Here is a 27,927-nt window from a genome sequence, read left to right on the forward strand (position 1 = left end):
GGGAAGTTTGGCTTTATAGTATTTTTTTTCCCAACGAGTACAACGCTGGATAGCGGCGACTAACGGGTAAGCAACGCCAATTATTAATTTCGCATTGACAGTACTTTACACACAGAAATATGGCATAAGCAGGAGTTAATTTAATGTGACTAAAAGCAACAATGCCAACAACAATCTGGCTAGTTTCACTTGCTCTTGACAGGCTCCGTGGCCATTTTGAAAGTGGAGTTCAAGGTTCCACCATTTTTCGAGTGCCATAATGGGTGCACCTGTTAAAAACACAAAATTGTCGACTTTTCGTGTTTCACTGGAACGCAACATTAGTAAATGGTGGGCGGCGATGGTCTTTCGGGCTGAGCTCATCGTCCAGTTTTAGCCAAACCCCGGAGCTGGAGTTTAACGGATCCGGACTCTCTCAGGCGATCAGACTGGACCAGTTAAATGCACTTTCCGTTCAGCTGATGTGTTGACTGGGCTGCTCCACGGCTGCAGAGCAATCTCTCCTTACAGACGAGGGCCGACGCTTTTGGAGTTGGACTCCGCTGCTCTGGCCTATTTTAAAACGGAGCGCCGCTCGCACCCGACTGCGCTTCCGCCATGTTGTACTGATTCAAGTTGTGCGTGAGTGACTGCTGCTTGGACCGAAGTGACAAGCCCCAGAAATTGGTCGAGAGTCGGGGGGCTGTGACTGCGCCGGTGACGCAGGGAAAAACACCCAGAAGCAAGAGAGGGGAAACGTCGGAATTAGAGATCTTTCTAGCTGTGGGTCGGTGTCTCCTGCGAAAAGCCGTCACCAGTACCAGGCCACGCTTATATAATATACGACGACGCCGCCGCTCAAGGCTGGATGTAGCCGGTGAATAGAGGGGAAGTCATATCAAATTCCTGGTGAGTTGTTAGCTAACTAGCTCCGTAGGCTAACGCTTGAGGGGATTGTTAGCCGCACGGCTAGCAAGTTACTAGCGTCAGCTGCTGTGGTGCACGGCAGGTAACCAACTATTGCATTGGTGTCATTTGTGCTTCTCGTGTGCTGAGATGCAGTCCATTCACGGCTATCGCTTTTTCGTTGTGTAATCGTGTGACAAGGTGGTTAAACTGCGATTCATTGTCCTAACATCACGTACGTTCCCACGAACTCACCCGGTTTTACTGGCTACTGCTAGCTACCCGTCAATTGTCGACACTGTCTACTAACTGAACACTTTCTATACATGTTTTGTCTAGCGGTGTTAACATGTATGATTTAGATAATAGGTATTCACAACCTTAATGAACATCATATGTGCTAAATGCTCTATTGTATTGGATGTTTTTATTCCCATTTGGTATTACCGAAAGTGCATCGTTGTTATGAGTTAAAAACTTGGATGATAGAAGTCTAAACTCAGGAAATAGACGACCCCTGTGTTCAGTTATAGCTCTTGTTACTCATGAGAGGATCACCTTTTATCTTTTCACTAAACAATGGCCTTCTTCTTGCTCTCAAAAGTTGATTTACATACATGTTGGACAAAATGCTTAAATGTTGAGTCATATGAGCTCGGCGCTTGTCAAAATAGAAGGGGGTTAGCTAACTGCACCGACTTGGGACGTTAGCAGCAATGGCTACCATCGTTAGCGCGTCCCAAGCTAACTGCAAATGGCGTTTCGGAAACACAACTTGGTCAACGGGGAACGCCTCACAAGCCCACGCAGACTTTGTTGCTGGTAGTGTGGGACGCGAACAGAATTCACCCTCTTGTCATTCGCTTATTAATGCGTTTTCTATGGGAGCGGTTAACCTAATGCCAGGCCGGGCCGAGTGATGATGAGGCCTGCACGATTCAACGCAATTCGCTTTTGACGACAAGGCCTCCACGGAGGCTCGACTGTTTGGGTGGATCGCCTTGCACGTTCGCTAAGCTCGAAAAGCAGACGTCAAATAATGCCAGCCATTCACCGCGAATAATTAAAAGGGCTTGTTTTCCCCCTCTCCACAATTGTCATCCACTACTTCTTTCTACCATGGACGCCACATTCATTCGTTATCGGTTCGTACTTGACGCTGTGTGAATGCTGCGCGAATGTTGTAAAGCCGGTTCTGTCCAAAAGGCCGGTCGACATGAAGTTTGTTCTAGAATGAGCTTTTAGTGTGTTAATTGTATTGTCAGGTGGGTTAGCAACACCGGTGGGATGGTTGGCTTGGGGGGGCTGGGGTTCAACCATCTTTTGGTTCGGTTCTTAAATGGCATTTAGTATTTGCAGAGCTAGGATAAAAACCTGGGTAAATAAATGATTGATAAATTACTGTTAATTTCAAACGCCATCAAGTGAAAATCATCGGAGCACAAACACTTTAATTGACTTTAATAAATGTAAATAAGGAGCCACCAACTATTGGTCAGAAGGGCAGAATTTTACCGGATAGTCATCTTGCTGGACGGACCCTCAAGAAAAAAGATTTTGGCATAACATTGATAGTTGATGTTTATTGTTTTTGTATGGCATTCAATTTCATTACAAAACCTAATGCATTTTCGGCCTTTATAGTCTTAGTTTTTGCAGTTTCTGTTGCTTTATTGTGGGTCACATGATCTTTTCTCTCTGATCTTCGAAATGATGGAATACAGTCGTGAGCCTGATTGGACGGTTCGGCGAGCCGCCAGTTGATGATCACTGATGGCACAGCAATCATGACTAAATCGATGTGAAATGCAATAGCTATTTAAAATATACATGATCACCATTGCAACTGGTACTCTTAAGGCAGAAATGTGTTCAGTCAAGCCAGTTTTAAGGCTGACTGAATCAGGCTTAAAACTGGCTTCATTACACCAAGTATGCCTAAGAGTGTAATGAAAGTTTCTCCCTTGCAGGAAATTATGGTGGGTGCCACAGGTTTGACACTGATTGGATACCTCAGACAAATTTCTGACAAAAGATACTGACGACCCAATCTTTAATGATGTGTTGTTCCTTGACGGCGATGTTTAAAGAAATGCAAGTCTAAAAATCATCATTGATTGCCACTTTGTGCCCGTGGACAGATTTGTTTACTTTGCCTTTTGTTTGCTCATTATAGACTGAAATGTTGACGCTTAAAGTAATTGTTAAGGGGAATGAGCCTATCTTAGAATGCATTGTTTGTCGACTTCAAAGTATGACAAATCCCACAAACTATCCGCATAAGGGCCATAACTTATTTTGGGTTTTACACAGAAGCTATTAAAGGTAGAAAATCTGCTGGAAAACCTGTTTCTGTGATGGCTCTGAACTCCCTCCGAAGTAGAGATAGTAATTTTTATGAACACGTTTGTTGTTTATACATAGATTTTTCTGTGTTGGTCTACAATTGGATGTCATTGAAGTCATAATGTTTTTGTTTTATAAGATTGACGCAGTGAAAGTCCCTTTTGCATATTTATTGCAAGTCGCTTCCCTTGGCCTACTGATTAATCCCAACCTTTAACCCTTTTCTCTTTCTGTCTCCCTCCCCTCTCACTGTCCTTCATCACTCTAGGTTATGCAATGGTCTCAGCAGCTCATCCAGATCTCCAGGTGCTTGTGTCCGTCTCTCGCGTGTTCGGCCTCTCTTCCCTCTCCTCCACGGCTGAGGCGGCTCTGATTTCCCTCCTGGTCAGCGCTGCATAAAGAGGCCAAGATTGCCAAGATCTGCCCCGTGGCGAGCATGACGGCCACCACGCGTGGCTCTCCGGTGGGGGGCAATGACAGCCAGGGCCAGGCGCCTGATGCTCAGAGCCAACCTCCGTTGCCACAGAATCAGGTAAGCAACAGATGAGATATGTAAATGTATTCGCTCCAGGTTCCAACTTTGGTCATTATAAATACAGACCGCAATCAAATTGTTTTTATATCACTACACTGTGTCCGTGTCTGTTTTTCTTCTTTTTTATTTTTTATTATTATTTATTATTATATTATGTGTCTGCTTGTGCGACGCGATTATGTAGGTTCGACCATTGTTTTGTCTGCAAGGTCAAACGCTGTCTCTTAGACAACTTAGTCAAATTGGACAATCTTGGGTTGCGTTTGTATTCTCTGACTCAGACGTCCTCTTTGAACATGATACCGTTTCATCTCACTCCCAAAAGGTAATGTGCGCTTTCAACGCGATGCCTTTGCCGTTCATGCACGCTGATTCGCCGAATGAGGATTTCATCACTTCCTCCTACTTTGCGGCCATCAATGGACTTATTTGCCTCTCCTTTTTGAGGCAGTATTAATCCTCGATAATGTGAAAGCAATGTTGATGAATATCGCCCACCCCTAATGTCAATGAGGACTAGGATATGATATTTAGTTGGATAGTTTATTGGTCCTTGGGTCATGTTGCCATTTTTCCCCATAATAATTCAGCAATGATACTATTGATAGTTTACGTTCTATACGATTCAGGACAATTTCAAATGCCCTTCCACAATTCCAGACATTGCAGTGCAGGTTTTAACAAATACATCTTGCACCCTGCCAGATACACATGCACAGATGCCCAAGGGGATGAAAAGAGAGTGGTGCAGCGGGGAAGCGGAAAGAGGGGCAAAGTGAAGATGGGGCATCAATGAACAGAGCCTCCTGAGTGATGGATCTGAGGGTGTGTGTGTGTCTGTGTGTGTCTGTGTGTGTGTCTGTAGCAAGTGTGTGTTGATGAGCTGTGGTGATACGTGAGAGGCAAACTGTATATGTAGGTCAGCCAAGCAGGAGGAGCCTTTGCCGCACACATTGCATTTCACATTTCTCACTTTTGCATTTGTCCATCCGTCATGTTGACTCTCAATGGCGTGTTTGAGACCTGGTCTCACACCTGCCTACCGCAACATTGATCCTATAAAATCATGGGGAATGCAGACTTCGTATAGTCTACAGTACACAGCCTATATTCAAATGAGAGCCAGGTCTCATGAACTTGCTGAATAGAGATTAAAGCCAAGTATTTTTATTTTTCATTGTCGAGCTCAGACCCGCAGCCAAAATCAGCATTTGCCAAGCATGTTTACATCAGCGAATGACATTCGCATCTTGCCTCCCCTCCAAAAAAACGTGTTATGGTCACACCGATGAAAAATCAATTTGATTAAGAACGGTAAATGGCCTTCACTTTACAAAGCCTCAAATTCATGTATGACTGCATTTGTTTAAATGTATTTTGATGATATTTCAGACTTCGTCTCCTAACTCATCTAATGAGAATTCTCCAGTGAGCCCACCCAGCGAGCATGGACAAGGGGATGGACCTCCCCAGCTGGAGGAGGAGGAGCCCGCCTTCCCCCACACTGACCTAGCCAAGCTAGATGACATGATCAACAGGTACACAAGAAGCCTGCACTCGCTATCACGTCACACCTTCTATATGGTCCTAATATCTTAAGTCAATTTTGCAATTTTGTGTCAAGTCAACTGATCATGCACTCTTAAGTATTAATATAAACCTTATGAACATACACATAATATGTATACAAAGTGCATCTTAATGGCATGTGAGTGTATTGATGATAGAATACGAAACAGAAAAATGCTCTGCCATACAGAAATTGAGTTGGTAAATAAATGTTGGTAGCACTAATGATAATGTAACACTAAGAATTCAGTATCCCTATTAATGTAGACCCTATAAACATACACCCCATTCCAAATCATGCAAGTTAATAGTCTATGCAAATGGAGTCTTTCAAGTACAATCATTTGTTTTTAATGTAGTCTTTGTTTAAATGCAGTTTGAAATGATGTACATCTGGGTTTCAAGGCATTTTATGGTTGTAAAGAAGTGAATGGCTAGTTTAAAACCATTCAGATTATTGTCTAACAGCTGGTGACTTAAATCATACCGAGTGCCAGTTGCATAGACTATTTATAGAAATGAGAGAAACCACCCCAATTACTTGCGTAGTAATTCGGAACGCGGTGTAAAGTTTAGATAAATCTCAGTGTGCAAATGAAAAAAGTCAAACATTCCATTAGCGCCATTTGGTTCCTGATAGTACAACGGCCACAAGAGGGCAACTTGGTACAGATGACTGGCATAGGCAGCCATCGCGGCTACCGATACATTGGGCCGGATACTGATACTTCCCCATCCCAACTTCTCATGACTGTGAACTAGAATTGTATGACCTCGCACAACACAGGAATGGTTTGATCAATTATTGCACCGTTAAGTCAGCACCTGCTGGAATTTCTTGACAATTGTTGCTCTCCTTCTTCCCAGGCCTCGTTGGGTGGTTCCAGTTTTGCCAAAAGGAGAGTTAGAAGTCCTTTTGGAGGCTGCAATAGACCTCAGTAAAAAAGGTAGGCGAGACTTTGACAGGGCCACCTCCAAAACCTTGAATATTATATATTTTTTTCCTGTAATAAAGCTATTCAGTAGTTTCTGCTGTGCTTTACATCATTGTCTTGCTGCAGAACACAAGTGCACTTGAGCTTAAATTAACAAACTGCCGGCCAACATTCTCCCTCAGGATTTGAAAGAGCAGAATTCATGGTTAACATTTTATGTGTGATATTTCAGAAATTGTGTTTTCTTTCTGCAGGACTGGATGTGAAGTGTGAGGCGTGTCAGAGGTTTTTCCGAGATGGTCTGACTATCTCGTTTACAAAGATTCTAACAGACGAGGCAGTCAGTGGCTGGAAGTTTGAGATTCATGTGAGTACTTTAGCAATGCTAAAGCCCGTATTTCACTGAGCCGCGAGTGTCTGCACACGTAGAAAGTAATAGTATTTCATTAGGGCTCCTAAAAGGTCGCTAACAGTTGAAAATAGTTAACTATTAGAACTGTTGGCGAATGTTTGGCAAACGTCTTTGCGACCGTTTGCTGATGACACGGTTGTAACTGCTGTACACTACCATGTGGAGGGCATTGAAAATTGACAATCTATCCAAAACCAATAATATTGTTAACGCGTCAGGTTAGAATTGTTTTCATTTTTATTTATTTTTTTAAAATTGTTTTTCTGTCTTTTTTTATGTTATCACAATCCATGTTTCCAGCGGTGTATCATCACTAACACACACCGCTTGGTGGAGCTGTGTGTGGCAAAGCTCTCTCAGGACTGGTTCCCACTACTAGAGCTGCTGGCTATGGCCACCAACCCTCATTGCAAATTCCACATCTATAATGGCACGCGGCCCTCTGAGACCGTCCCTGCCGTAGCGCAGTTGGCCGATGATGACCTTTTCGCCAGACCACCCGACCCACGTTCGCCTAAGGTATATCCACGCTAATCCTGAGTATCACCTTAGTTGTGGAATCAAAGTGTCTTATTTTGGTGTCTTGACTCTCTTTTGTCAATTGCAGGGCTGGTTGGTGGACTTAATAAATAAATTTGGCACATTAAACGGGTTTCAAATGTTGCACGATCGCTTCATGAGCGGCGAAGCACTGAACGTCCAGATCATCGCTGCACTTATCAAGTAAACTTGTTGACGAGCCCGTGTTTCTCTCCATGTTCTGTCTTGACTATTCATGTTTCTTCCTCGTTTTCATTGCAGGCCTTTTGGCCAGTGTTATGAGTTCCTCACCTTGCACACAGTGAAGAAATACTTCCTCCCTGTCATTGAAATGGTCCCCCAGTTCCTGGAGAACCTCACTGACGAGGAGCTTAAGAAAGAGGCCAAGAATGAAGCCAAAAACGACGCACTGTCCATGATAATCAAGTCTCTAAAGAGTCTTGCATCGCGCGTACCAGGGCAAGAGGAGACTGTGAAGAATTTAGAGATTTTTAGGTTAAAAATGATTCTTAGGTAAGGACAATGCATCAGAATGGAAAAGCAACACAATGTTGAAATGATCTGGTATAAACATTTGATTTTCTTTCCCCAGGTTATTGCAAATTTCTTCTTTTAATGGCAAAATGAATGCACTAAATGAAGTCAACAAAGTGATCTCCAGTGTGTCCTACTACACTCATCGGCACAACCCTGAGGAGGATGAATGGCTCACTGCAGAGCGCATGGCGGTGAGCCCACTCGCCCGATACGTACTCCCATTTTCGTGTCTGTACTTAAGTTATTTATTGTTGTGCTTTAGGAGTGGATCCAGCAGAACCACATCCTTTCCATCGTCTTGAGGGACAGTTTGCACCAGCCTCAGTACGTCGAGAAACTGGAAAAGATCCTTCGCTTTGTTATCAAAGAGAAAGCTCTTACCATGCAGGATCTCGACAACATCTGGGCAGCACAGGTGGGCATTCCATTATTGTCCTGATGAGGTCTTTTATGGGAAAACTACTGCTTTAATATACTGGAACCTCCAAGGTTCTGTTGTTCACAAAGTGGCTCCATCTTTGGTTGTGAACAATTGAGCCTTTTGGGAATATTCCTTTTTATACCCAGTCATGACAATCGCATTTTTCCAATTAATCTTGTTCACCTTTATGATATTCCAAACAGAAGTTTTTCTTTTCTTTTTTTTTTTTTTTTTTTAAAGATTCATCAACTTTCCCCGTCTTTTGCGTTCAAGATTTTGTTGTTAGTTGTTGTAGGTATCAAATTCAAAATGAGAGAATATTAAAAAAATGAAATCAAATCAAGATTAAAGTCAAGTCCAAAAATGCATCGTAAAGAAAAAAACAAGTCACTCAGAAGTGTAACGGAAATTTGTTATAAAAACCTAGACAAAGAACAGCAGAGACTTACCCACAAAATCGCTGCTTTCTAATCAAAACTCACTACATCATTGATAAATCTTTGTATATTTAAGGGTAATTCGTCCCCCCCTCTCCTTCTGTGTGCAGGCTGGGAAACATGAGGCTATTGTGAAAAATGTCCATGACCTCCTGGCCAAGCTAGCATGGGATTTTTCCCCTGAGCAGCTTGATCATCTATTTGACTGTTTCAAGGTGAGTCAAAGTCTTCATTATTTGATGTAATTATTTAGCATTTTTAAATGTGTGAGCATATATATATTATTTCTTTTCATCCAAGAATGTTTGGGGTTTTGTAAATGTCCTGATGTAATTATTTACCTTTTTAAATGTGTGAGTGTTTGGGATTTTGTTTTGTAAATGTCCTGGTGGTAAAATTCACTGGATACCATCAACAGACCTCACTAACCGTTTGATGTGCAGGCAAGCTGGACGAACGCCAGCAAGAAACAGCGTGAGAAACTGCTGGAGCTTATCCGCCGCCTGGCCGAGGATGACAAGGACGGCGTGATGGCCCACAAGGTCCTCAATCTGCTGTGGAACCTGGCCCACAGCGATGATGTGCCTGTAGATATAATGGACCAAGCTCTGAGCGCTCACATCAAAATATTAGATTACAGCTGCTCACAGGCAAGTTTTTACGTTCTTTATCGGTGTGAAATGTTGTATAAAGAGATACAATTTTACAGTATTATTATCAGCAGGAATGATTCCGTTTTTTTATGTTTTTATTAACAAGAGTCAAATTTGTACCTGTGAACCAAAAACTAAATGGAAAAATTGGTTAAATACTGAAGTACGATATGTCATTTTTGCCGACTCAAATTTATGGTACAATACTATTATAATGCATGGCGTCTCATGACATTTACAGTGATAAGATTTAGAGACATACCCACTGACTGTGCCCTTTTTGTATTCACAGGACCGAGACACCCAGAAGATCCAGTGGATCGATCGCTTCATTGAGGAGTTGCGAACCAATGACAAATGGGTGATTCCCGCCTTGAAACAAATCAGAGAAATCTGTAGCCTTTTTGGAGAAGCGCCACAGAATTTAAGGTGAGCTCATGGTTGACATCCACTGCAGTTCACACACAACCACAAACAAGCAAACTCCGCTTCCAATCGGTCAGACTTTGGAGCTGTAATGCTTGTGGTCTTTTTCCTTCAAAAAAATATGTAGTCTGCATGCCTGTTGTTTTTTCAGAAAGAAAATGCGAATTAACATGCAAATGAATTTAGTGGGGTAAGTTGAATTGCAACACTAGGGTTCTACCTGCTTCTCCACTGGCCAACATTGCAGCTTTTCTCTTTGACATGTTAATGACATACATTTCTCTTGGGCTCCATCTCAAGTGATCATATTAACAATTCGATTTTTGAACCCCCAATTGCATGTTGAATGCTACAGGTACAGCGTAACCTCAAGTTACAGATGAGCCTTTTTATGAACTTTTCAACTTATGCACAAAACTTTTGCTGCGTACGTACGTTTTGTTATGCAAAATGTCTCAGCATGGATGAGCGGACGGCTCAGTGCCGCTTTAACCAGCATTGCCTCTGTGCATAACTCACTGCGAAAGTTTTTTTTTTTTTTATCATTATTCTTAATCAGACCTCAGGATGACTTAAAGGTTACTGTTGGCTGTAAATCCCCAAACACCACATAAAACTTGATGTCTCAGTAGAAGCAAATAGAAAGCCGTTGTGTGTGTGTGTGTGAAGCCAGAATTTAAGCTTGCACACACACGTGCTGCTTTCAATCAAGTTTAACAGCAACCGCCTAGATTTTGGATTAACATGGCAAAAAAGATTTGACAGTACATATGATATGTTGGCTAGAGTAATAGTTATTGTGTTGTATTCAAGCATCTCTGAAAATTTGGGTGGGTGGGGTGATAGTTTTAACATTAAAACTGTTTCTGTTCACTGTAGCAAGCTTGTATGCATAGCTGGACTGGAAGTTCTGCCTACGCACACACAATCACAATTCAAACAGTGGCCATCTAGAGTTCTGATTCATGTGGCTAAGTAGACATACTTCCCTGGATCATTTACACAATGTAGACTAAAGGGATAAAAAGTCTAAATCTGAAAAAGATATATATTTTTTTCATTTCATGCAGGAACTGTTGTCCTTCTCCCCTCATCACTTCGACTTAAAGCGCAATAAGCATTAACACTTTACTGTGTCTTCTTCATGAAGTATATTTTCATTTTTATATTGTACTTTATATTTCAACCACATACTGATTCAAATTACAAAATATATTTCTCAGAACATTAAGTATAACATATTTTGGGTCTGGAACCGCTTTATTGCCTTTTCATTCATTTCAATGGGAAAAAAGTTACCACGATTTACGAGAGTTACCAATGAGGTCACGGTATGAATTAAGGTCGTAACTTGAGGCATCACTGTACTTGTGCTCCAATCGTCAAAGGTTTGTCCCCCCCCAAAAAAAATTAATAACATGAAAGGTGAACATGTGACTTCAGTAATGTAATTTGTGACCCACCTTCACCGTTTGTACAGTATTGATCACATGCATCATACCAAACACCTGAAATCTAAAAATCAGACCGAATGACGCAAGATGATTTGAGATGGAGCTCCACAATCCTTGCGGCCAGCATTCATTTCTTCTTGCCTTGCACCCATTTCATTGATTTGATGTCACGGACGTATAAAGATTACAGCAGAACACAGGTTGCAGTTTAATATGAAAAATGTTGAAACACTTTGTTTGTGACCTTGTTTAGGATCTCAACATGAGCTGTCTCTTTTATTGAGTTCATTTTTTTCTTTGAGACAAGTGTAGACTGGCAGAACAAATGGCCTTTTTTGGTCACCTAGTGATTAAAAAAAGAAAAACGCTTTCCTTCCCTAAGCAAGCGATATCACTTACAGTGGGGCCTTGCATTAAACGGAAGCTAGACACAAAAAGAGAAGAACATCAGATATTTCTCAATCTTCACAATATTGCTCCCTTTCGCTATCAAGACCTCCAAGTTGGATCTTCGGAGGGACAAGACAGTGTAGGGAACCTGTTTGCCACACTCCAGAGTTCAGTTAATCTGAGGGAGAACACCTTTTCCTCCATAGAGTGCTGCTGTTTTAATTAGCAACAGAATTCAAGTTGGTTTAAGGAGTTTGCATCTGAAACGTAGCATTTATGAACAGAGATTGCACTTCGTCACCCTTTTTTCTAATGGGAAAATTGTCACTTTCAGGAGGTGTTTTTGTTTTAAGTGGTTGAAGCACACGGCCCCAGGTTGGACTGCATTGTTTATTGGGGGTTCACACTGGTATTTGGGGCAATTGAGTATTTCCTGAATTTCGTAGTTCAGCTTGAGCCTAGCCAGTTCCGGTTAAGCGATAATGAGCTAATAATGATGACAGATTGCTGTATTGTTCTCACATGGTTCTTGTTATTTCAAGGTTGCAAGTCAGGAAATAAGTATTGTTGTGACCTCTTTGACAGATCCAAAATCTTCCTGTTTTGAACATCTTATCTTTTGCGCTGCAGATTAATACCAATACAAAATTAGCTGATTGCCAGCTTTTTCCTTGCCCCTGTATTGCCAGTCCTTTTTTTTTCTTCTTCACTGCTCAATATTTTTGTCCTGCTTGTGCCGTCTTCTATAGCCATTACTTTTTTTTCTCTTGACATTGTAGTCAAACCCAGAGGAATCCACATGTGTTTTACCGGCATGACCTTATCAACCAGCTGCAAAACAACCACGCTCTAGTTACGCTCGTGGCTGAGAACCTGTCGGCCTACATGGAGACAATGCGACAATTCTCCAAAGGTAGACCTTGGAAAGATACGATCGAAAAGTTTAATAATCAGATGCACCGATCATTTGTATATTTTTAAATGATTGCAGAAGAACAGGCAGAGTTTGACCCTCAGATAGTCCGACCAGGAAGCCGCTACAGCCATGTCCAGGAAGTGCAAGAACGACTTAACTTCCTGAGGTACTGAATGATACTGAAATACAAAGGTAGTCAAAGGATTGCAAAGTTTGATGTTACTTCCAATCGCCACTAACTATCTTTTTTTTGGTGCCAGGTTCCTTCTTAAAGATGGCCAGCTGTGGCTCTGTGCCCCTCAGGCCAAGCAGATTTGGAAGTGTCTGGCTGAGACTGCAGTCTTCCTCTGTGACCGCGAGGCCTGCTTCAAATGGTACCGTTGACTTTGATCCTGCAATTTTGTGTATTCCACACACAAATGTGTTCAGCACCATTCCAAATGCCACATTGCAGGTACTCCAAACTTATGGGCGATGAACCCGACCTGGACCCAGACATCAACAAGGACTTCTTTGAGAATAATGTCCTGCAACTTGACCCGTCCCTGTTGACGGAGAATGGCATGAAGTGCTTCGAGAGGTTCTTTAAGGCCGTCAACTGCAGGGAGGGCAAACTGGTAGCCAAACGTAGGGCCTACATGATGGACGACCTGGAACTCATTGGCCTAGACTACCTTTGGAGGGTGAGAAGTGCACATTCTTTTTCTTCCGAATCTTTACTTGTGATAGTTTCAATGCATGCCTGTCCTTATTAGTCCACTACTACCTCATATCTCTGAATCAGCTTGGGGCTAATTGCATTTGATTTTGCTATGGTGCACAGCGGCGCACGCGTTTTTTACCCCACCTCTGCAATAATACTTGCGGAATATACTGTTGTCATACATTATGACAGTAGCGCTTGAATCGTGTTTGGGGACAGTATTGATCCCTTCTTTGAAGAAATGCAATATATTTACGATTTTATTTTTTTGTTTTAGGTGGTAATTCAAGGAAGCGATGACATTGCGAGCAGAGCCATCGACTTGTTGAAGGAGATCTACACCAATCTTGGACCAAAATTACAAGTCAATCAGGTACACAATAGAACTCTGTCCAAACTTGTGATTTTCAGGTTACAGGTCATCTTGTCTTCTCTAATGACAAGGTACTTGACATGATGTCATCGCAGGTGGAAATTCATGAGGATTTTATCCAGTCGTGTTTTGACCGTCTGAAGGCCTCTTACGACACCCTGTGTGTGTTGGATGGAGATAAAGATAGCATAAACTGTGCCCGCCAGGAGGCAATCCGCATGGTGCGTGTTCTTACTGTGCTCAAGGAGTACATCAATGAATGTGACAGTGATTACCATGAAGAGAGGACCATCCTGCCCATGTCCAGGTAGAATCACAAACCTCAGCTCTTGAACCATTTGGAGAGTCCATTCTTCAATGTTTTCATTTCTCTTTCAGAGCGTTCCGGGGAAAACATATCACGTTGATCGTGCGCTTCCCTAACCAGGGGCGCCAAGTGGATGACCTGGATATCTGGTCACACACCAATGACACAATTGGCTCTGTGCGCCGCGGCATCTTAAATCGCATCAAAGCGAACGCCGCACATACCAAGATAGAGCTCTTCATTGGAGGGGAGGTGGTTGACCCTGCTGATGACAGGAAGCTTATTGGACAACTGAACTTGAAAGACAAAACGGTAACTTTCAACATTGTAATTTCGTTTTGTCTTTGGATGCCTTTCTTGGATGGACTGTGATGTAATCGACATTGCTTAGGACAGAGTTTCAAAGATTCAATTCACGGGAATTATTTCAATCCTGATAGTTATCTTGCAAAGCAAAGACTAGTGGCAAACGGCAAGCTCGTTGGCCATTCTCCTATGGCACTCAGTCGGAAAGCGCGGCCACTCCGCTGTTGCCAGCGAGCTGCGAGTGTGCGAAAGTCCCCCAACAGACTGGACTGGATTTTGCACGTACAAGGCATTCTGGCAAAAAAATAAAATGTACTTTTTTCTGGCTTTAGTTATCTCCAAGAGAAATGAAGCAAAATGGAAAAACTTGAGGCAGACAGACAGGACCCACACATTTTAGTATGGTCGTGTTGGTCTACGCCAACGCTATTTGTTAAATACGCTGTTATCACAAAGATCTTAAATGCAGAGCAATTTTACGTAGGTGCTGCTTTTTTAGTTAACAACGGTCATCCAATGGATTCAACAGTTCACTTTTAACATCAGTGTTTGCAAACTTGCATCTAGGAACGAAAGAAATCAGCGAATACCTGTTCACTGCTCTGAATGCAAAAAGGGAGTTGTCTATGAGAAGGGCAGCTGCAATATGAGGAGATTCAGTATTTTCTAATAAAACAGTGTTGTTAGTGATTTTGTCCTCTTTCTTTAGCTGATCACAGCCAAGCTAACTCAGGTGAGCACCAACATGCCCTCCAGCCCGGAGAGCTCGTCCGACTCTTCCACCGGCTCACCAGGGAACCACGGCAACCACTATGGCGATGGGCCCAATCCTGAAGTGGAGAGCTGTCTTCCCGGCGTGGTGAGTTTCAACATGGTCACTTTTTAGAGTTGCATCACAAATTGAAGTTTGAATGTCATTGCATTTTAAGAGCATCTCTCTAAGTGACTTTTCTGTTTTGCAGATCATGTCGCTGCACACGCGGTACATCTCCTTCCTGTGGCAGGTGGCTGACCTGGGCTGCCAACTCAACATGCCCCTACTTAGAGATGGAGCCAGAGTTCTCATGAAACTCATGCCTCCAGGTGCTTGTTCTCCTGTGCTTTCATTGTGGGGCTGCCTTTTCAGTTGAGGGAAGCTTAACTGCTGCACTGCTTGTGTGTGTGTTTTTTTGTTTTTTTAACTACAGATAACAAAACTGTGGAGAACCTGCGTGCTGTGTGTTTAGACCATGCCAAGCTCGGAGAAAACAGCCTCAGCCCTTCACTGGACTCCCGTTTCTTTGGCCCCTCACCCTCACAAGTGCTCTACCTCATTGAGGTACAACCAGGGCTAGAATAGAATAGAATAGATCTTTATTGTCATTGTCACACATGTACAATGAAATTTAAAAAGTGCCAACCGATCAGTGCATGAAATAAAAAAAAAAATAGAATAAATAGAATAAAAAAATACAAGCTAAAAACCCACAGAAGAACATACACAGACATAATTATACTACTCATTGACCTCAAGGATAACTAGCAAATAACCATAACAGATGCTCAACTCGTTTTTTGAAATTGACAAACAGATCAGGAAATATTGAACTATGACTCATGCAATTATGTTACGTGGTTGACAATATATTATGAGCGTTTGGGCTTTAAATGTTTTTATGGCTTTTTAAAATAGTTTGCCATTTTTAGATTTGCACTACACACCAGATCAACTTTTGTAATGGATTTCTGCCTGTCTTCCAGGTTGTGTATGCTTTGCTGATGCCAGCCAGCGCCGCTTTGGGCGAGGATGCTAGTGACTTTCAGTACAACTTCCTGAAGAGCGGTGGCTTGCCACTGGTGTTGAGCATGCTCACCCGGAATAACTTCCTGCCGTCAGCCGACATGGAGACACGGCGCGGGGCTTACCTCAATGCACTGAAAATCGCCAAGCTCCTCCTCACTGCTGTAGGATTTGGTCATGTGAAAGCTGTGGCAGAGGCCTGCCAGCCCACCGCTGAGGGAAATATCCCCGTTTCCCCGGTTAGCCTACAGATGGAAAAATTTGAAAAATGTTTCCCCAAATGTTCTGATTGAAACTTTACTGATGATAATCTTACTTCACTCTCCAATTCCTAACAGATTAATCAGGCCACTCACGATCAGGCTCTGGTGCTGCAGAGTGCCCTGCAAAACATTCCAAATCCTGCCTCAGAATGTATGCTGCGCAACGTAGCCATCCGCCTGGCACAGCAGATTTCTGATGAGGTAACTACAAATGTATTTTGTCTCAGGTTTGAAGATTGCTTTCTCCAGATGGTATCTTTCAGCTCCTTCCACAGTTGTTCAATAAGATTTTAGATCAGGGCTTGCAGAAGGACGCTTCAGACTGTCCAATTCTTTGCTCTTTGCAATTCTTGGGTGTTTTAGATGTGTTATGGGTCATTATCCTGTTGCAAAACCCCATCCCTTGCGACTGAGACCAAGCTGACACAGGGCAGCCATTTTCTCTCTAGCTGATTATCCGAGAAGCTTTGTGGGGTTTTATTCCGCTCCCTTAAATGTTGTGTTGCCTCCCATGAAGTCCACTTTGACTCAACTGGGACAATCTGATGTACCTTGACCTTGGAGATGACTTTTAATTTGTATGGAGGTTGTCCTGGGCTCTATTTTTACCATTTGTATTATGAGCTTGTGATCAGTTTTCCCCTTGTGGCCCGCATGAAGGTTGGCAATAGTCCCGTAGATGAAATTTCTGAACAGGAGTATTTGAGATGGTCTTACAACCTTTAACTTCAGTGTGCGGTCTATATTTGTGTCTTACCTCCCGAGCCAGCTCTTTCACAGTCTGTGCTCCATGTGTGTGGTACAAACCAACATTGCTTCAAAGTGATAACTTCTCATCCTTAAAAGGTTGACTGACTGTCAAGACAAATGTGATGCTAATTAAATGATGCTACATTTGGATTTATTTCTACTGTTGTGAATTGTCTTCCTGTGTATATTAATGGATGTTGTCATGGCACTTTCAGAATTTCTTCCAGACATCAAAGTCTATTCCAGACATCTGTGTCATCAGAGAGGTACAGAAAATAGTGTGGGCCTCAGGCTGTGGCACGGTGCAGCTTGTCTTTAGTTCTAATGAAGATATCAGCAAGATATACGAGAAGGTAAATATCTATGAATGGCTGAGAACTTTACGATGGCAGTTTTTTTTTTTTTTTTTAAATTTTGTTTTTCCTTATCAGACGAACGCAGCTAAGGAGCCAGATGAAGAAGACGAGCAGGTGTGTTGCGAGGCCTTGGAAGTGATGACATTATGTTTTGCCTTGATGCCCACAGCCCTTGACACCCTCAGTAAGGAGAGGGCATGGCAAACCTTCATTATTGACTTGCTGCTACACTGCCACAGCAAGTAAGTGCGCTGCGCTACTGTGTTGGATATGTTAAGCATAGATGACTAAGCAGCAGCAGCAGCATAGGTTGACATTTGCAGTTTTTATAGCATGGTTTTCTCTACCTTTGACAGATCAGTGCGTCAGATGGCCCAGGAGCAGTTTTTCCTCATGGCAACCAGGTGTTGCATGGGCCACAGACCCCTCCTTTTCTTTATTACCCTCCTTTTCACTGTTCTGGGGGTGAGTAACACAAAACGACGTGCTCTTTTTCCAGCTGATTACATCTAACTTTCCTCGCCTGCGTACAGACCACCGCTAAGGAGCGAGCTAAACACGCCGGGGACTACTTCACTTTGCTCCGGCATCTCTTGAACTATGCCTACAACAGCAACATCAACCTGCCAAATGCCGAGGTGCTGCTCAACAATGAGATTGACTGGCTCAAAAGGATAAGGGTAGGCAATCCTTTGTTTTTTTTCCGCTTAGCATGGGATTCATTTTTGTAGTGTGTCGCCATTGTCAATGTGAGGTGATGTGACTGGTCTTGCATCTTCTAGGATGAAGTCAAGAGGACAGGCGAGACCGGTGTGGAAGAGACCATCTTGGAAGGCCACATTGGTGTCACCAAGGAGCTTCTTGCCTTCCAGACTCCTGAGAAGAAGTATTACATTGGCTGTGAGAAAGGAGGCGCTAACCTCATCAAGGTACACTTGATGCATGTCGTTCCATTTGCATTTTATGCTTGTGAGATTAAGGGAAGGATTTTTACATCTGTCGACGTAAAACGCCACTGTTCTTCCATCCTGATGTGATAAAACAACGATTGCTGTCCAACAATTATTATATAGTTGCTAAAATTCATTTTGTTCATCATCAGGAGCTGATTGACGACTTCATCTTCCCGGCGTCAAACGTTTACCTGCAGTACATGAAGAGTGGCGAGTTCCCCACGGAGCAGGCCATTCCAGTGTGCAGCGCCCCAGCCTCCATCAACGCTGGCTTTGAGCTCCTGGTCGCGCTTGCTGTCGGCTGTTTCCGCAACCTCAAGCAGATCGTCGACACGCTCACGGACATGTACTATTTGGGTAGGTCATTGGTTTAAAAGAGGCTTTTCCCTGCTTCTTTCTCCCCAAGATCTAAACCCTAATTACAGATATTGCAATATTTTGAGCTCTTCCACATCTCTCTCCAGGCGGTGAAACGTTAACAGAGTGGGAATACCTGCCTCCTGTGGGCCCACGGCCAAATAAAGGCTTTGTGGGTCTGAAGAACGCTGGGGCCACGTGTTACATGAACTCTGTAATTCAGCAGCTGTACATGATTCCTCCCATTCGCCACGGCATCCTGGCCATCGAGGGCACGGGAACCGATGTGGACGATGACATGTCAGGCGATGAGAAGCAGGAGAATGAGGTACTGACAGGACATTATAGTTTAATGGCCAAATATGGCATTGTAGAATTGCTTAACTTTTGTTCCAACAGACGAACGTGGATCCTCGTGATGAAGTGTTTAGCTATCACCACCAGTTTGACGATAAGCCTGCCAGTAAAGCAGAAGACCGGAAGGAGTACAACATTGGAGTTTTGCGTCACCTGCAGGTCATTTTTGGCCACCTGGCTGCTTCCAGACTGCAGTACTATGTCCCAAGAGGCTTTTGGAAGCAATTCAGGTATGTAATTTGGTCATTTCCACTGGTTTGATTTGGAAAGGTGACGTACGTTCTATTTGTGGTCCTGCAGGTTATGGGGTGAACCTGTGAATCTAAGGGAACAGCATGACGCTTTAGAGTTTTTCAATTCTTTGGTGGATAGTTTGGATGAAGCACTGAAGGCCTTGGGTCATCCCGCTATGCTTAGCAAAGTGCTAGGAGGCTCTTTTGCCGATCAGAAGATCTGTCAGGGATGCCCTCACAGGTGAGTATTGTTTTTGCATCTCGAAGAATGTGACCATGCCTTCTACAATCATGCGACACTTTTTGAATAAACATCCAACATCAGATAAGCGTCATTATTGGTACAATTTGTTTTTTTTCTTGTTATAATGTGACCCACACAAAACATTTCCACTGCCCATCCGTTTAGAAGATTGACTTGTTGGCAAGGCATTAGGCAGAAACTGTTGCTCTCTTGTGTGGAACAACTCTTGTTACATGTTGAATCATACACAGTGTCAAATTCAATGGGATTGTGATGCAAATGCAAAAAAACAAAAGAAATCTATTTGCTCTGTTTTCAGATATGAGTGTGAGGAGTCATTCACAACACTTAATGTAGACATCAGGAATCACCAGAACCTTTTGGACTCAATGGAGCAGTACGTCAAAGGAGATCTCCTTGAGGGAGCCAACGCATACCACTGTGAAAAGTGTAATAAGAAGGTAAGATAAGAATTATAAGAAGGAGAGCACCTGTTTGTTTTTAATGTATAAAATGATTGCGATGTAATGGGTAGATTTGTAATGCATCAATTTGTTTTTTATTTTGGTGGGGGTCTTCTTGTTAAGGTGGACACAGTCAAGCGACTTCTGATCAAGAAGCTGCCGCCGGTCCTTGCTATCCAACTGAAGCGCTTTGACTATGATTGGGAGCGGGAATGTGCCATCAAGTTCAATGACTACTTTGAATTTCCGAGGGAGTTGGACATGGAGCCATACACAGTAGCGGGCGTGGCCAAGATTGAGGGCGATGACGTCAACCCGGAGAGCCAAGTGATCCAGCAGAACGAGCCCTCTGAACCCACCCCTGTGGGCAGCTCCAAGTACCGTTTGGTGGGGGTGCTGGTCCACTCGGGCCAGGCCAGCGGCGGACATTACTACTCGTACATCATCCAAAGAAATGGAGGCGATGGCGAAAAGAACCGCTGGTACAAGTTCGATGACGGCGACGTGACGGAATGCAAGATGGATGACGAGGAGGAGATGAAGAACCAGTGCTTTGGCGGCGAATACATGGGCGAGGTGTTTGATCACATGATCAAAAGGATGTCGTACCGAAGACAGAAACGATGGTGGAATGCCTACATCCTTTTCTATGAGCGTATGGACTCCCTAGACAAGGACAGTGAGCTTGTCAAGTACATCTCCGAGTTGACCATCTCCACTGCGAAGCCGCATCAGGTCAAGATGCCTGGTGTAATCGAGTGCAGCGTCCGCAAGCAGAACGTCCAATTTATGCACAACCGAATGCAATACAGCCTGGAATATTTCCAGTTCATTAAGAAACTTCTGACCTGTAACAGTGTCTATTTAAACCCTCCTCCAGGTATGTGTTTTGTCTGAGCATTGCTAAATCATCATCACAACACCAATAGGCACTTTACATTTACAATGTGGCTTCATAAGGTTAACCACCATGTTAGCTCAAAAAGCGGCTGTCCCTTTAATGGACACCACCGCGGTCAGATAGATACCAACCTTTTCCCATCAGGAAAAAAAAGTTCAATCTTAGTTCATAACCGCCGTTGTCCATATGGTTAACTGCTGAGTTAGATCAAAGTATTTTTTCCGAATGAAAATACCAGCAGCCATCGAAGACGTACATGTTGTAAACTGCACAGTACAAAGATGAGCTTCCATTCTGTGGGGACATTGGATTTAACAGCTATAAGCATTTTTCTGCATTTATGCTTCATAACTGTGCTTTTAAACTCCAGTGCGTTACTTTTTTTTTTTTTTATGTAGGGATGATGTCTAGTCTGAAGTCAATTATCATCCCAGTGACACAATCACTGCACGATGTTGTTGATGATTTCAAGAAAAAGAAAATTCCTCAAATAGCCTCATCCAAGCATGCCTAATTTTTTTTATGGTGGCTGTAATTGCATCACATCATCATCATCATGTGTTGCAGTAAAAATGTTTACCGCAGTACATGTGGCTGTCATCTGTAAAGCTGAAGTTTTGAGATAACACCGCATTTTTCGTCAAAATCTGAACAAACACAACAAATGGATTGTTTTATTTGGCTTTGTTAAACTGTTTTCTCAAATGCTTTAAATCAGTAGAGACCGCTGTTCCAAGCCTTGCTCTTTCTTTCTTTCGGTCAGGGCAAGACCACCTTCTGCCAGAGGCTGAGGAGATTGCTATGATCAGTGCTCAGCTGGCTGCTCGGGTCCTCTTTAGCACAGGCTTCCACACCAAGAAAGTAGTCAGGGGTCCTGCCAGTGATTGGTAAGCAGCCTTTTCGTTTTTTCTCCCTCCATTTTATCCTCCTTTAAACGTGCCTTCTCCATTATAAGGTATGACGCCCTTTGCATCCTGCTGAGACATAGTAAGAATGTACGCTACTGGTTTGCACACAACGTCCTGTTTGCCTACCCCAACCGCTTCTCCGAGTACCTACTGGAGTGCCCGAGCGCTGAGGTGCGTGGCGCCTTTGCCAAGCTCATCGTTTTCATCGCTCACTTCTTGCTGCAAGACGGCCCCTGCCCCTCCCCCACTGCCTCGCCCGGAACATCTGCTCAGGTTTAGCTTTTTGTTCGTGGCTTTTAAGACGATTTGAGGTTTCCCCACTTGATACGCTTGAAGTAATTTGTTGGATTTTATGTTGATCAGGGCTGTGATAACCTCAGTCTAAGTGACCACCTGTTAAGAGCTGTCCTCAACTTGCTCAGACGAGAGGTTTCCGAACACGGCCGTCACCTGCAACAGTACTTCAACCTCTTTGTCATGTATGCCAATCTGGGTAAGGAGTGTACAGCCCACCTGTCATGCACATCTGCAGGAATTTACTGTATTAATTCCTGTTAATGCATTTCTTACATTTTTTCCCCCCTCCCTTATCTGCTCTTTTCCTCCTCCGCACAAAGGCTTGGCAGAAAAGACCCAGCTGCTAAAGCTGAATGTGCCTGCCACGTTCATGCTAGTAGCGCTGGACGAAGGCCCCGGCCCCCCCATCAAGTACCAGTACGCTGAACTGGGCAAGCTCTACACGGTGGTCTCTCAACTGGTCCGCTGCTGTGACGTATCATTGCGCATGCAGTCGTCAATCAATGGTGCGTTGTCCTCCACTTTCAGCTGCCTGAATTCAGATGCATATAAGTTGAACACTATGGTAGCGCTTCCCAATGAGGATCATCATCCTTGCTCAGGATATAGTGACTGACAAACCAGGCACTCTGAGCTTCTGTGCTGTGTTGCCAGAGCTTTGAGCTGAGGGGCTACGTCCGCTCACACAAACACACACGTTCACAGACACATTCTAATAATTGCACACCTTTCTATGCAGGTAACCCCCCTCTGCCTAACCCCTACGGGGACACCAACCTGACAGCCCCGGTAATGCTGGTGCAGCAGCTTGTGGCTGAGATCCTGTTTGTGAGGACCAGCTATGTGAAGAAGATCATTGAGGACTGCAGCAACTCTGAGGAGACGGTGAAGCTTCTCCGCTTCAGCTGCTGGGAAAACCCCCAGTTTTCCTCCACTGTACTCAGTGAGCTACTGTGGCAGGTAAACCTTAACAATCATCACCACCACCAGAATTTCGCTATTGGTTGCATGTGGGCTTAAATGAAGTGTTTTGACTTGTGCACAGGTGGCATATTCCTATAACTATGAGTTGAGGCCTCACTTGGACTTGCTGCTACAAATCCTTCTCATTGAGGACTCCTGGCAGACTCACAGGTCAGACTTGATTGCTAAAATCGGAAACGGAAATTATTTTTCATGTACAATTTTTACCTTTGACCAACTTGACTACTTACTATGGACTGAAAATGAGATCACGTGCTCACCAAGTCAAATGCATTTTAAAGATGTTATTTGTGCATAAAAAAAGTTATCAAATGATAGATGTAACTTTTTATTGCTGCTAATGGCTAAATTAAGTAAATTGTCCCAAGACGTTTCCAGTGTGTCTTGCGCTGGATTCCAGCTCCCTAACACTACAACTGTCTGGTGTTGACAATAAATCATCTGGCAAATAATTCATTGGTCAAATGCTGGAGCGGTTGCTGTGCTTATGTTACAATAACAATCGAAGAAAAGTGGTTGCTCCTCATGGCAAACCTTTGTTGAATATTCTCATGTCAATAGTGATTTACTCTGTAACAAGCCACTACCTGCACTGATTGCCTCCAAGAATTAGAAGTAAAAGATGTGAACATGGTCCTGAGATTCTTTACCTCAACAAGAAATTCTGTTAATCTGTTAATTGTAACTGGCTTGTAGACGGCAGTGATGAGAAGCAAGGTTGGTCCATGCGTCCAACATGGAACAGTGCTCCTCTTCCACTGATTGGTAGAAAAATTGTTGGAGAAGCAACCAAAATAACAATGTTTGATAATAATGCTCTTCTCCGTGTTTTTGTGGTGTAGGATCCATAATGTTCTGAAGGGAATTCCCGATGACAGGGATGGTCTCTTTGACACCATCCAGCGTTCCAAAAACCACTATCAGAAACGGGCATACCAGTGCATCAAGTGTATGGTGGCCCTCTTCAGTAATTGCTCTGTGGCTTACCAGATCCTCCAGGTATACCTGATCACATCATTCCTAAATGATATAAATGAACTTGGGCAGCATGTTCGGAGTAGTGCTTGGCGCATTTGCCTCACATTGGGCTCACATTTATTTGCATGTTTTCGTCTTGCTTTGCATTGTTTATTCACGTCTGCCGTGTTCATGCAGAGTAACGGTGATCTGAAACGAAAGTGGACGTGGGCTGTAGAGTGGCTCGGCGACGAGCTCGAGAGGCGGCCATACTCCGGCAACCCGCAGTACACGTACAACAACTGGTCACCTCCGGTCCAGAGCAATGAAACGTCCAACGGTTACTTCCTGGAGCGCTCGCACAGCGCACGCATGACTCTTGCCAAGGCCTGCGAACTTTGTCCTGAGGAGGTAATGACTTGGCACACCCAACACAATATGCAGCGCATTCATGCATGTATGACACGCGCTTTTAGCATTTTGTTGGTTGGGTACTACCGAAGCAGCAGATGCAGTTAGAAGTTCTTCAAATTTCAGAAGAGAATTTTATCCGATCAGAAATCAATTAAAACAGCTCACCCTTTGAAGTCTTTTGATAGAGGCTTCAGGAGGTCCATGATAGACATTTTTGAGAAATCGATATTAAAATGTCAACACAAGCATGGACAATGTCAAACTAAAATGTGAAAAGTATTGTGTCAACAATTGCAATGAATATTTATGGTTTACATTTTTTTCAAAGGACTTTATTGCTCCAGCTTTTATTGGGGGTCAGGAGTAGTTCGTATTTCACATTAGGGTATTTAAATGTCCCAAAGCTAAGGTAGTTGTGCTAAAAGTAGCGGCTTATAGTTCGGAAAATACGGTACTTAGCCAAAGTCGCCCCAAACTTTACCCCGCTGTTGGTCTTTGTAGCCTCTGCTGTGAAGAATGATACATGAATTAAAGTGGTAGGCCTGGAGTGAAATGCATGTTGGAAAATGTCAGTCAGGTGCTTTAAGTTGCTGAGTTTTGAGTAGCCATGCAAATGGGCCCCCCATCTCAAACCCCCAACCCCTCATTACACTGAGCGTTGTGTGTGTAATTGGTTGTATTTGTTAATGTTTAAAAGAATTTCAGTGGAGTGACATGCTTCTTGTAATATTTCATACACAGCTCAAGTGTACTCAGGGAAGCCCAGGGAAGGTCAGTATTCCAGGCACCACGGGATATGGAAAAGGTCAAATTACTGGTGTTAAGGGTTACTGTGGTTATAAACTGACCTCCCACCCATCTTATTTTCCTTTCTTATAACTTGATTAGTCATCTGTGGCTTAAGGTACATAAAGAATGATGTGTATGAATGAAAGAGGTATTTGTGTATGTCAGTATTGAAATTGATTGACCAATCCCATAGTTTTAAATTAATCTCAAATATCATACGGGTGCATGCAGTCAATATATGCGTGTTGTTTTCCTGTCCTGTTTGCAGGAGCCAGATGAACAGGAAGCCCCTGACGATCAAGACTCTTCGCCGCCTGAGGACACTTCTTTGTACCCACACTCTCCTGGAACGACACAGTTTCAGCAGGTAGTCATAACCAAACGGTACAGATGTACAATTTAGTTCATGATGCTGGTAACAATTTGAGGTCTAAAAATCCAATACACAAACATTTGTATGTACCGTAATTTTCGGAGTATAAGTCGCACCGGAGTATAAGTCGCACCAGCCATAAAATGCCCAAAAAAGTGAAAAAACCCCATATATATGTATATAAATCGCTCCTGAGTATAAGTCGCCCCCCCACCCAAACTATGAAAAAAAAAACGCGACTTATAGTCCGAAAATTACGGTATACAAATATTACATTTGTATGTATACCAATTACTGATGAACCACTTCACAGAATCCCGAGTTCTTTTCATAACATGATTTTGTGGTTGTGGTTTTAGGTTCAGTATACTGTACATTGACTGTTAAAAAAAAATAAATAAGTTGTCCTCTGTGTAGTCAGATTAAAACTAAAAAAAAAAGCAAATCTGAATAAGTCATCATCAATCCTTGAACATCTTCCTGTATATTATTATATTTTTGTATACGCTCTCCTCCAGAACAACCACCCACATGGGCAGCCATACACTGGCCCCGCCGCGCAGCACATGAACAACCCTCAGCGCCCCGGCCCTGCCTCAGCTCCACCCCCGGGCCCCACGCAGGCTCCGACTCCAGTTCCAGCCCCAGGCCCCGGCGGCCCCAGCCCAGGCCCGAGAGCACAAGAGAATTCGGAGAGCACGGAAGAGATAGCCCCTGCCCCGACCCCAGCCCCCGCCTCCACCCCGGCTCCCGCCCTGCCTAAGGAATAACGCCACCTTTCCTCGAAGCCTCCTTTACCGCCTCATCCCTCCTCTGCTGTGCCTGGATCCTCTGTCGACCCGCTCTCCTTACTCCTCTGCTCTTCTTGGTTCTCAGAGCGTAGCCAGCGGGGGGGGGGCACAGGAGTGGAGAAAGTGAATTTGAAGAGTTCTAAATCAATAAATGGAGAAAAAAAAAAAAAAAGAAAAAAACCCGAACTGGCGATGATGGAAGGTGTACATAATGTTAATGTTTGGTGACTGTTGGGATTGCCCAATAGCATCACTCGCTGTGCTTCGCTGTTGGGATAGAGGTTGCAGATCATACTGATGACAACAATGGATACTATACAGAAAAACATCCCTGCCCAAAAACGAAACACTTTGTTTTCGTCACCCATGTTCCGCAGTCAAAGTTTGCTCCAGCCATGGGATGGTTTAACGGCCATTCAACTGTAGAAGAAGATGCCGAAGAAGGATGCGTTTGTTATTCTCACCAGTATGTTGTTGTTGTTCATTAGCTCCCCCTGGCGTCAAGTTTGTTTGATGGCTGGGTGGGCTTTTACGCTGTTGGACGTGAAAAAGCAGTTAATGCAACATTTGGTCGACGAATCATTGCCTTTTTTTGGGGTTTTTGTTAATATTTTTTATGCTCAGTCAATATGCTGTAACATTTAGCATGGCTTCTCACCAGAATAGTGTAGCCCGAGCAAGGACGTTCATAACAACCTAAAGCTGTTCTTATTCCACATCTTCACAGGGGGTGCGTTACTCTGAGGATTTTTTGTTGTTGTTTTCTACTCATCTACAATGAGGGCAATATTTTTGAACCAATGTACGACTAAGTGGCTTTTCAATTCCACATTTAATCCTACTCATTTGGCAGTGGAGTTTGGCCGGTGGGATAGACGGCTTAGGGAGGAAAAAAATCCCCCACGTCCCAACCCCAGAAAAAAAAAAAAAGAATGCAACAGAATTGCAGCACCGGCGACCATCTTTGTGGTGTATCATAGACAGCGTGGTTTAGCTTCCGTCACCTCTGTGGAGCCGGCACCACCCATGCCATGTTGAGATGAGACCTGCTTGGGGTTCACCCACCAGTCACAACACAGGAGGTGGTGCTTAGGAATAGCAGCTGGTTAGTCACATTGCAACTAACTTGTGATTCTGTAGTAAAAAGGTAAACATAAGTAAATACTGTATTTAATTGGTAACTTGAATACGTGTTTTTCTTTCCTCTTTTTTTTTTTTTTTTTTGTCTAAAACATACCAAATACTCCTGCAAATGAAAATATTCTGCCCACCGTATTATATTTAAATATTTTGCTCTTATTTTATAGAATTTATTTTGTTGTATTTCACTAAAAAATAGAATTTGATTTAAAAGGAACATTTTTGTCCTTTTGTTATTTTTAAAGACAATATTGACTGTACAGAGTTCTAATCTGCGCCCTGTTTTTTGCCGACTTTTGTTTTGGCCATGGTGTGACATTGAATTCTGGAGCTACAGTCGCGATGTGGACTTTCACTTTGTGAGGTTTTTTTTGTGCACAGAAATATAACAAAAAAAGCATTGCGCCCTTAGCAAATAAAGAACATGGAATCTTTGTCTGTGTCATGATTATTTCTCGACAAATCTAAAGT

General features: G+C 43.2%; 1 protein-coding gene across 6 annotated transcripts; it reads left to right on the forward strand.

Moving 5' to 3' along the window:
* Window positions 1-41: 41 nt before the first annotated feature.
* On the forward strand, window positions 42-27,890 carry usp9 (ubiquitin specific peptidase 9). Of its 6 annotated transcripts, none has more exons than XM_037280782.1 (48): window positions 42-66; window positions 3,500-3,763; window positions 5,159-5,304; window positions 6,203-6,282; window positions 6,525-6,637; window positions 6,983-7,201; window positions 7,290-7,405; window positions 7,484-7,735; window positions 7,815-7,950; window positions 8,022-8,174; window positions 8,728-8,832; window positions 9,061-9,267; window positions 9,563-9,699; window positions 9,848-9,886; window positions 12,320-12,453; window positions 12,532-12,622; window positions 12,717-12,830; window positions 12,911-13,139; window positions 13,437-13,532; window positions 13,628-13,839; window positions 13,911-14,151; window positions 14,855-15,004; window positions 15,108-15,228; window positions 15,333-15,463; window positions 15,886-16,164; window positions 16,264-16,389; window positions 17,154-17,291; window positions 17,370-17,536; window positions 17,651-17,759; window positions 17,828-17,974; window positions 18,077-18,223; window positions 18,397-18,604; window positions 18,712-18,932; window positions 19,004-19,191; window positions 19,262-19,435; window positions 19,758-19,899; window positions 20,026-20,782; window positions 21,567-21,690; window positions 21,759-21,984; window positions 22,075-22,204; window positions 22,329-22,514; window positions 22,748-22,968; window positions 23,054-23,142; window positions 23,835-23,991; window positions 24,148-24,360; window positions 25,105-25,134; window positions 25,421-25,519; window positions 26,044-27,890. In XM_037280782.1, the coding sequence occupies exons 2-48, from the start codon at window positions 3,668-3,670 to the stop codon at window positions 26,293-26,295; spliced, it is 7,848 nt and encodes a 2,615-aa protein (XP_037136677.1). In that variant the 5' UTR covers window positions 42-66; window positions 3,500-3,667; the 3' UTR covers window positions 26,296-27,890. The 6 variants fall into 6 exon arrangements, with proteins under 6 accessions (XP_037136677.1, XP_037136676.1, XP_037136679.1 ...); XM_037280781.1 differs by lacking the exon at window positions 42-66 and adding an exon at window positions 405-888; XM_037280783.1 differs by lacking the exon at window positions 42-66 and adding an exon at window positions 967-988.
* Window positions 27,891-27,927: the final 37 nt, after the last annotated feature.

Source organism: Syngnathus acus, chromosome 21, assembly GCF_901709675.1.
Source record: "Syngnathus acus chromosome 21, fSynAcu1.2, whole genome shotgun sequence".
Classification (NCBI taxonomy): domain Eukaryota; kingdom Metazoa; phylum Chordata; class Actinopteri; order Syngnathiformes; family Syngnathidae; genus Syngnathus; species Syngnathus acus.

Bases quoted from the DNA above. Each gene is read 5' to 3' on its own strand.
- usp9 (XM_037280782.1), top strand. From the start codon at position 3,668: ATGACGGCCACCACGCGTGGCTCTCCGGTGGGGGGCAATGACAGCCAG. The intron at 14,152-14,854 runs GTAACTTTCAAC...CTCTTTCTTTAG, and splicing joins TGAACTTGAAAGACAAAACG to CTGATCACAGCCAAGCTAAC. The intron at 17,760-17,827 runs GTGAGTAACACA...GCCTGCGTACAG, and splicing joins TCCTTTTCACTGTTCTGGGG to ACCACCGCTAAGGAGCGAGC.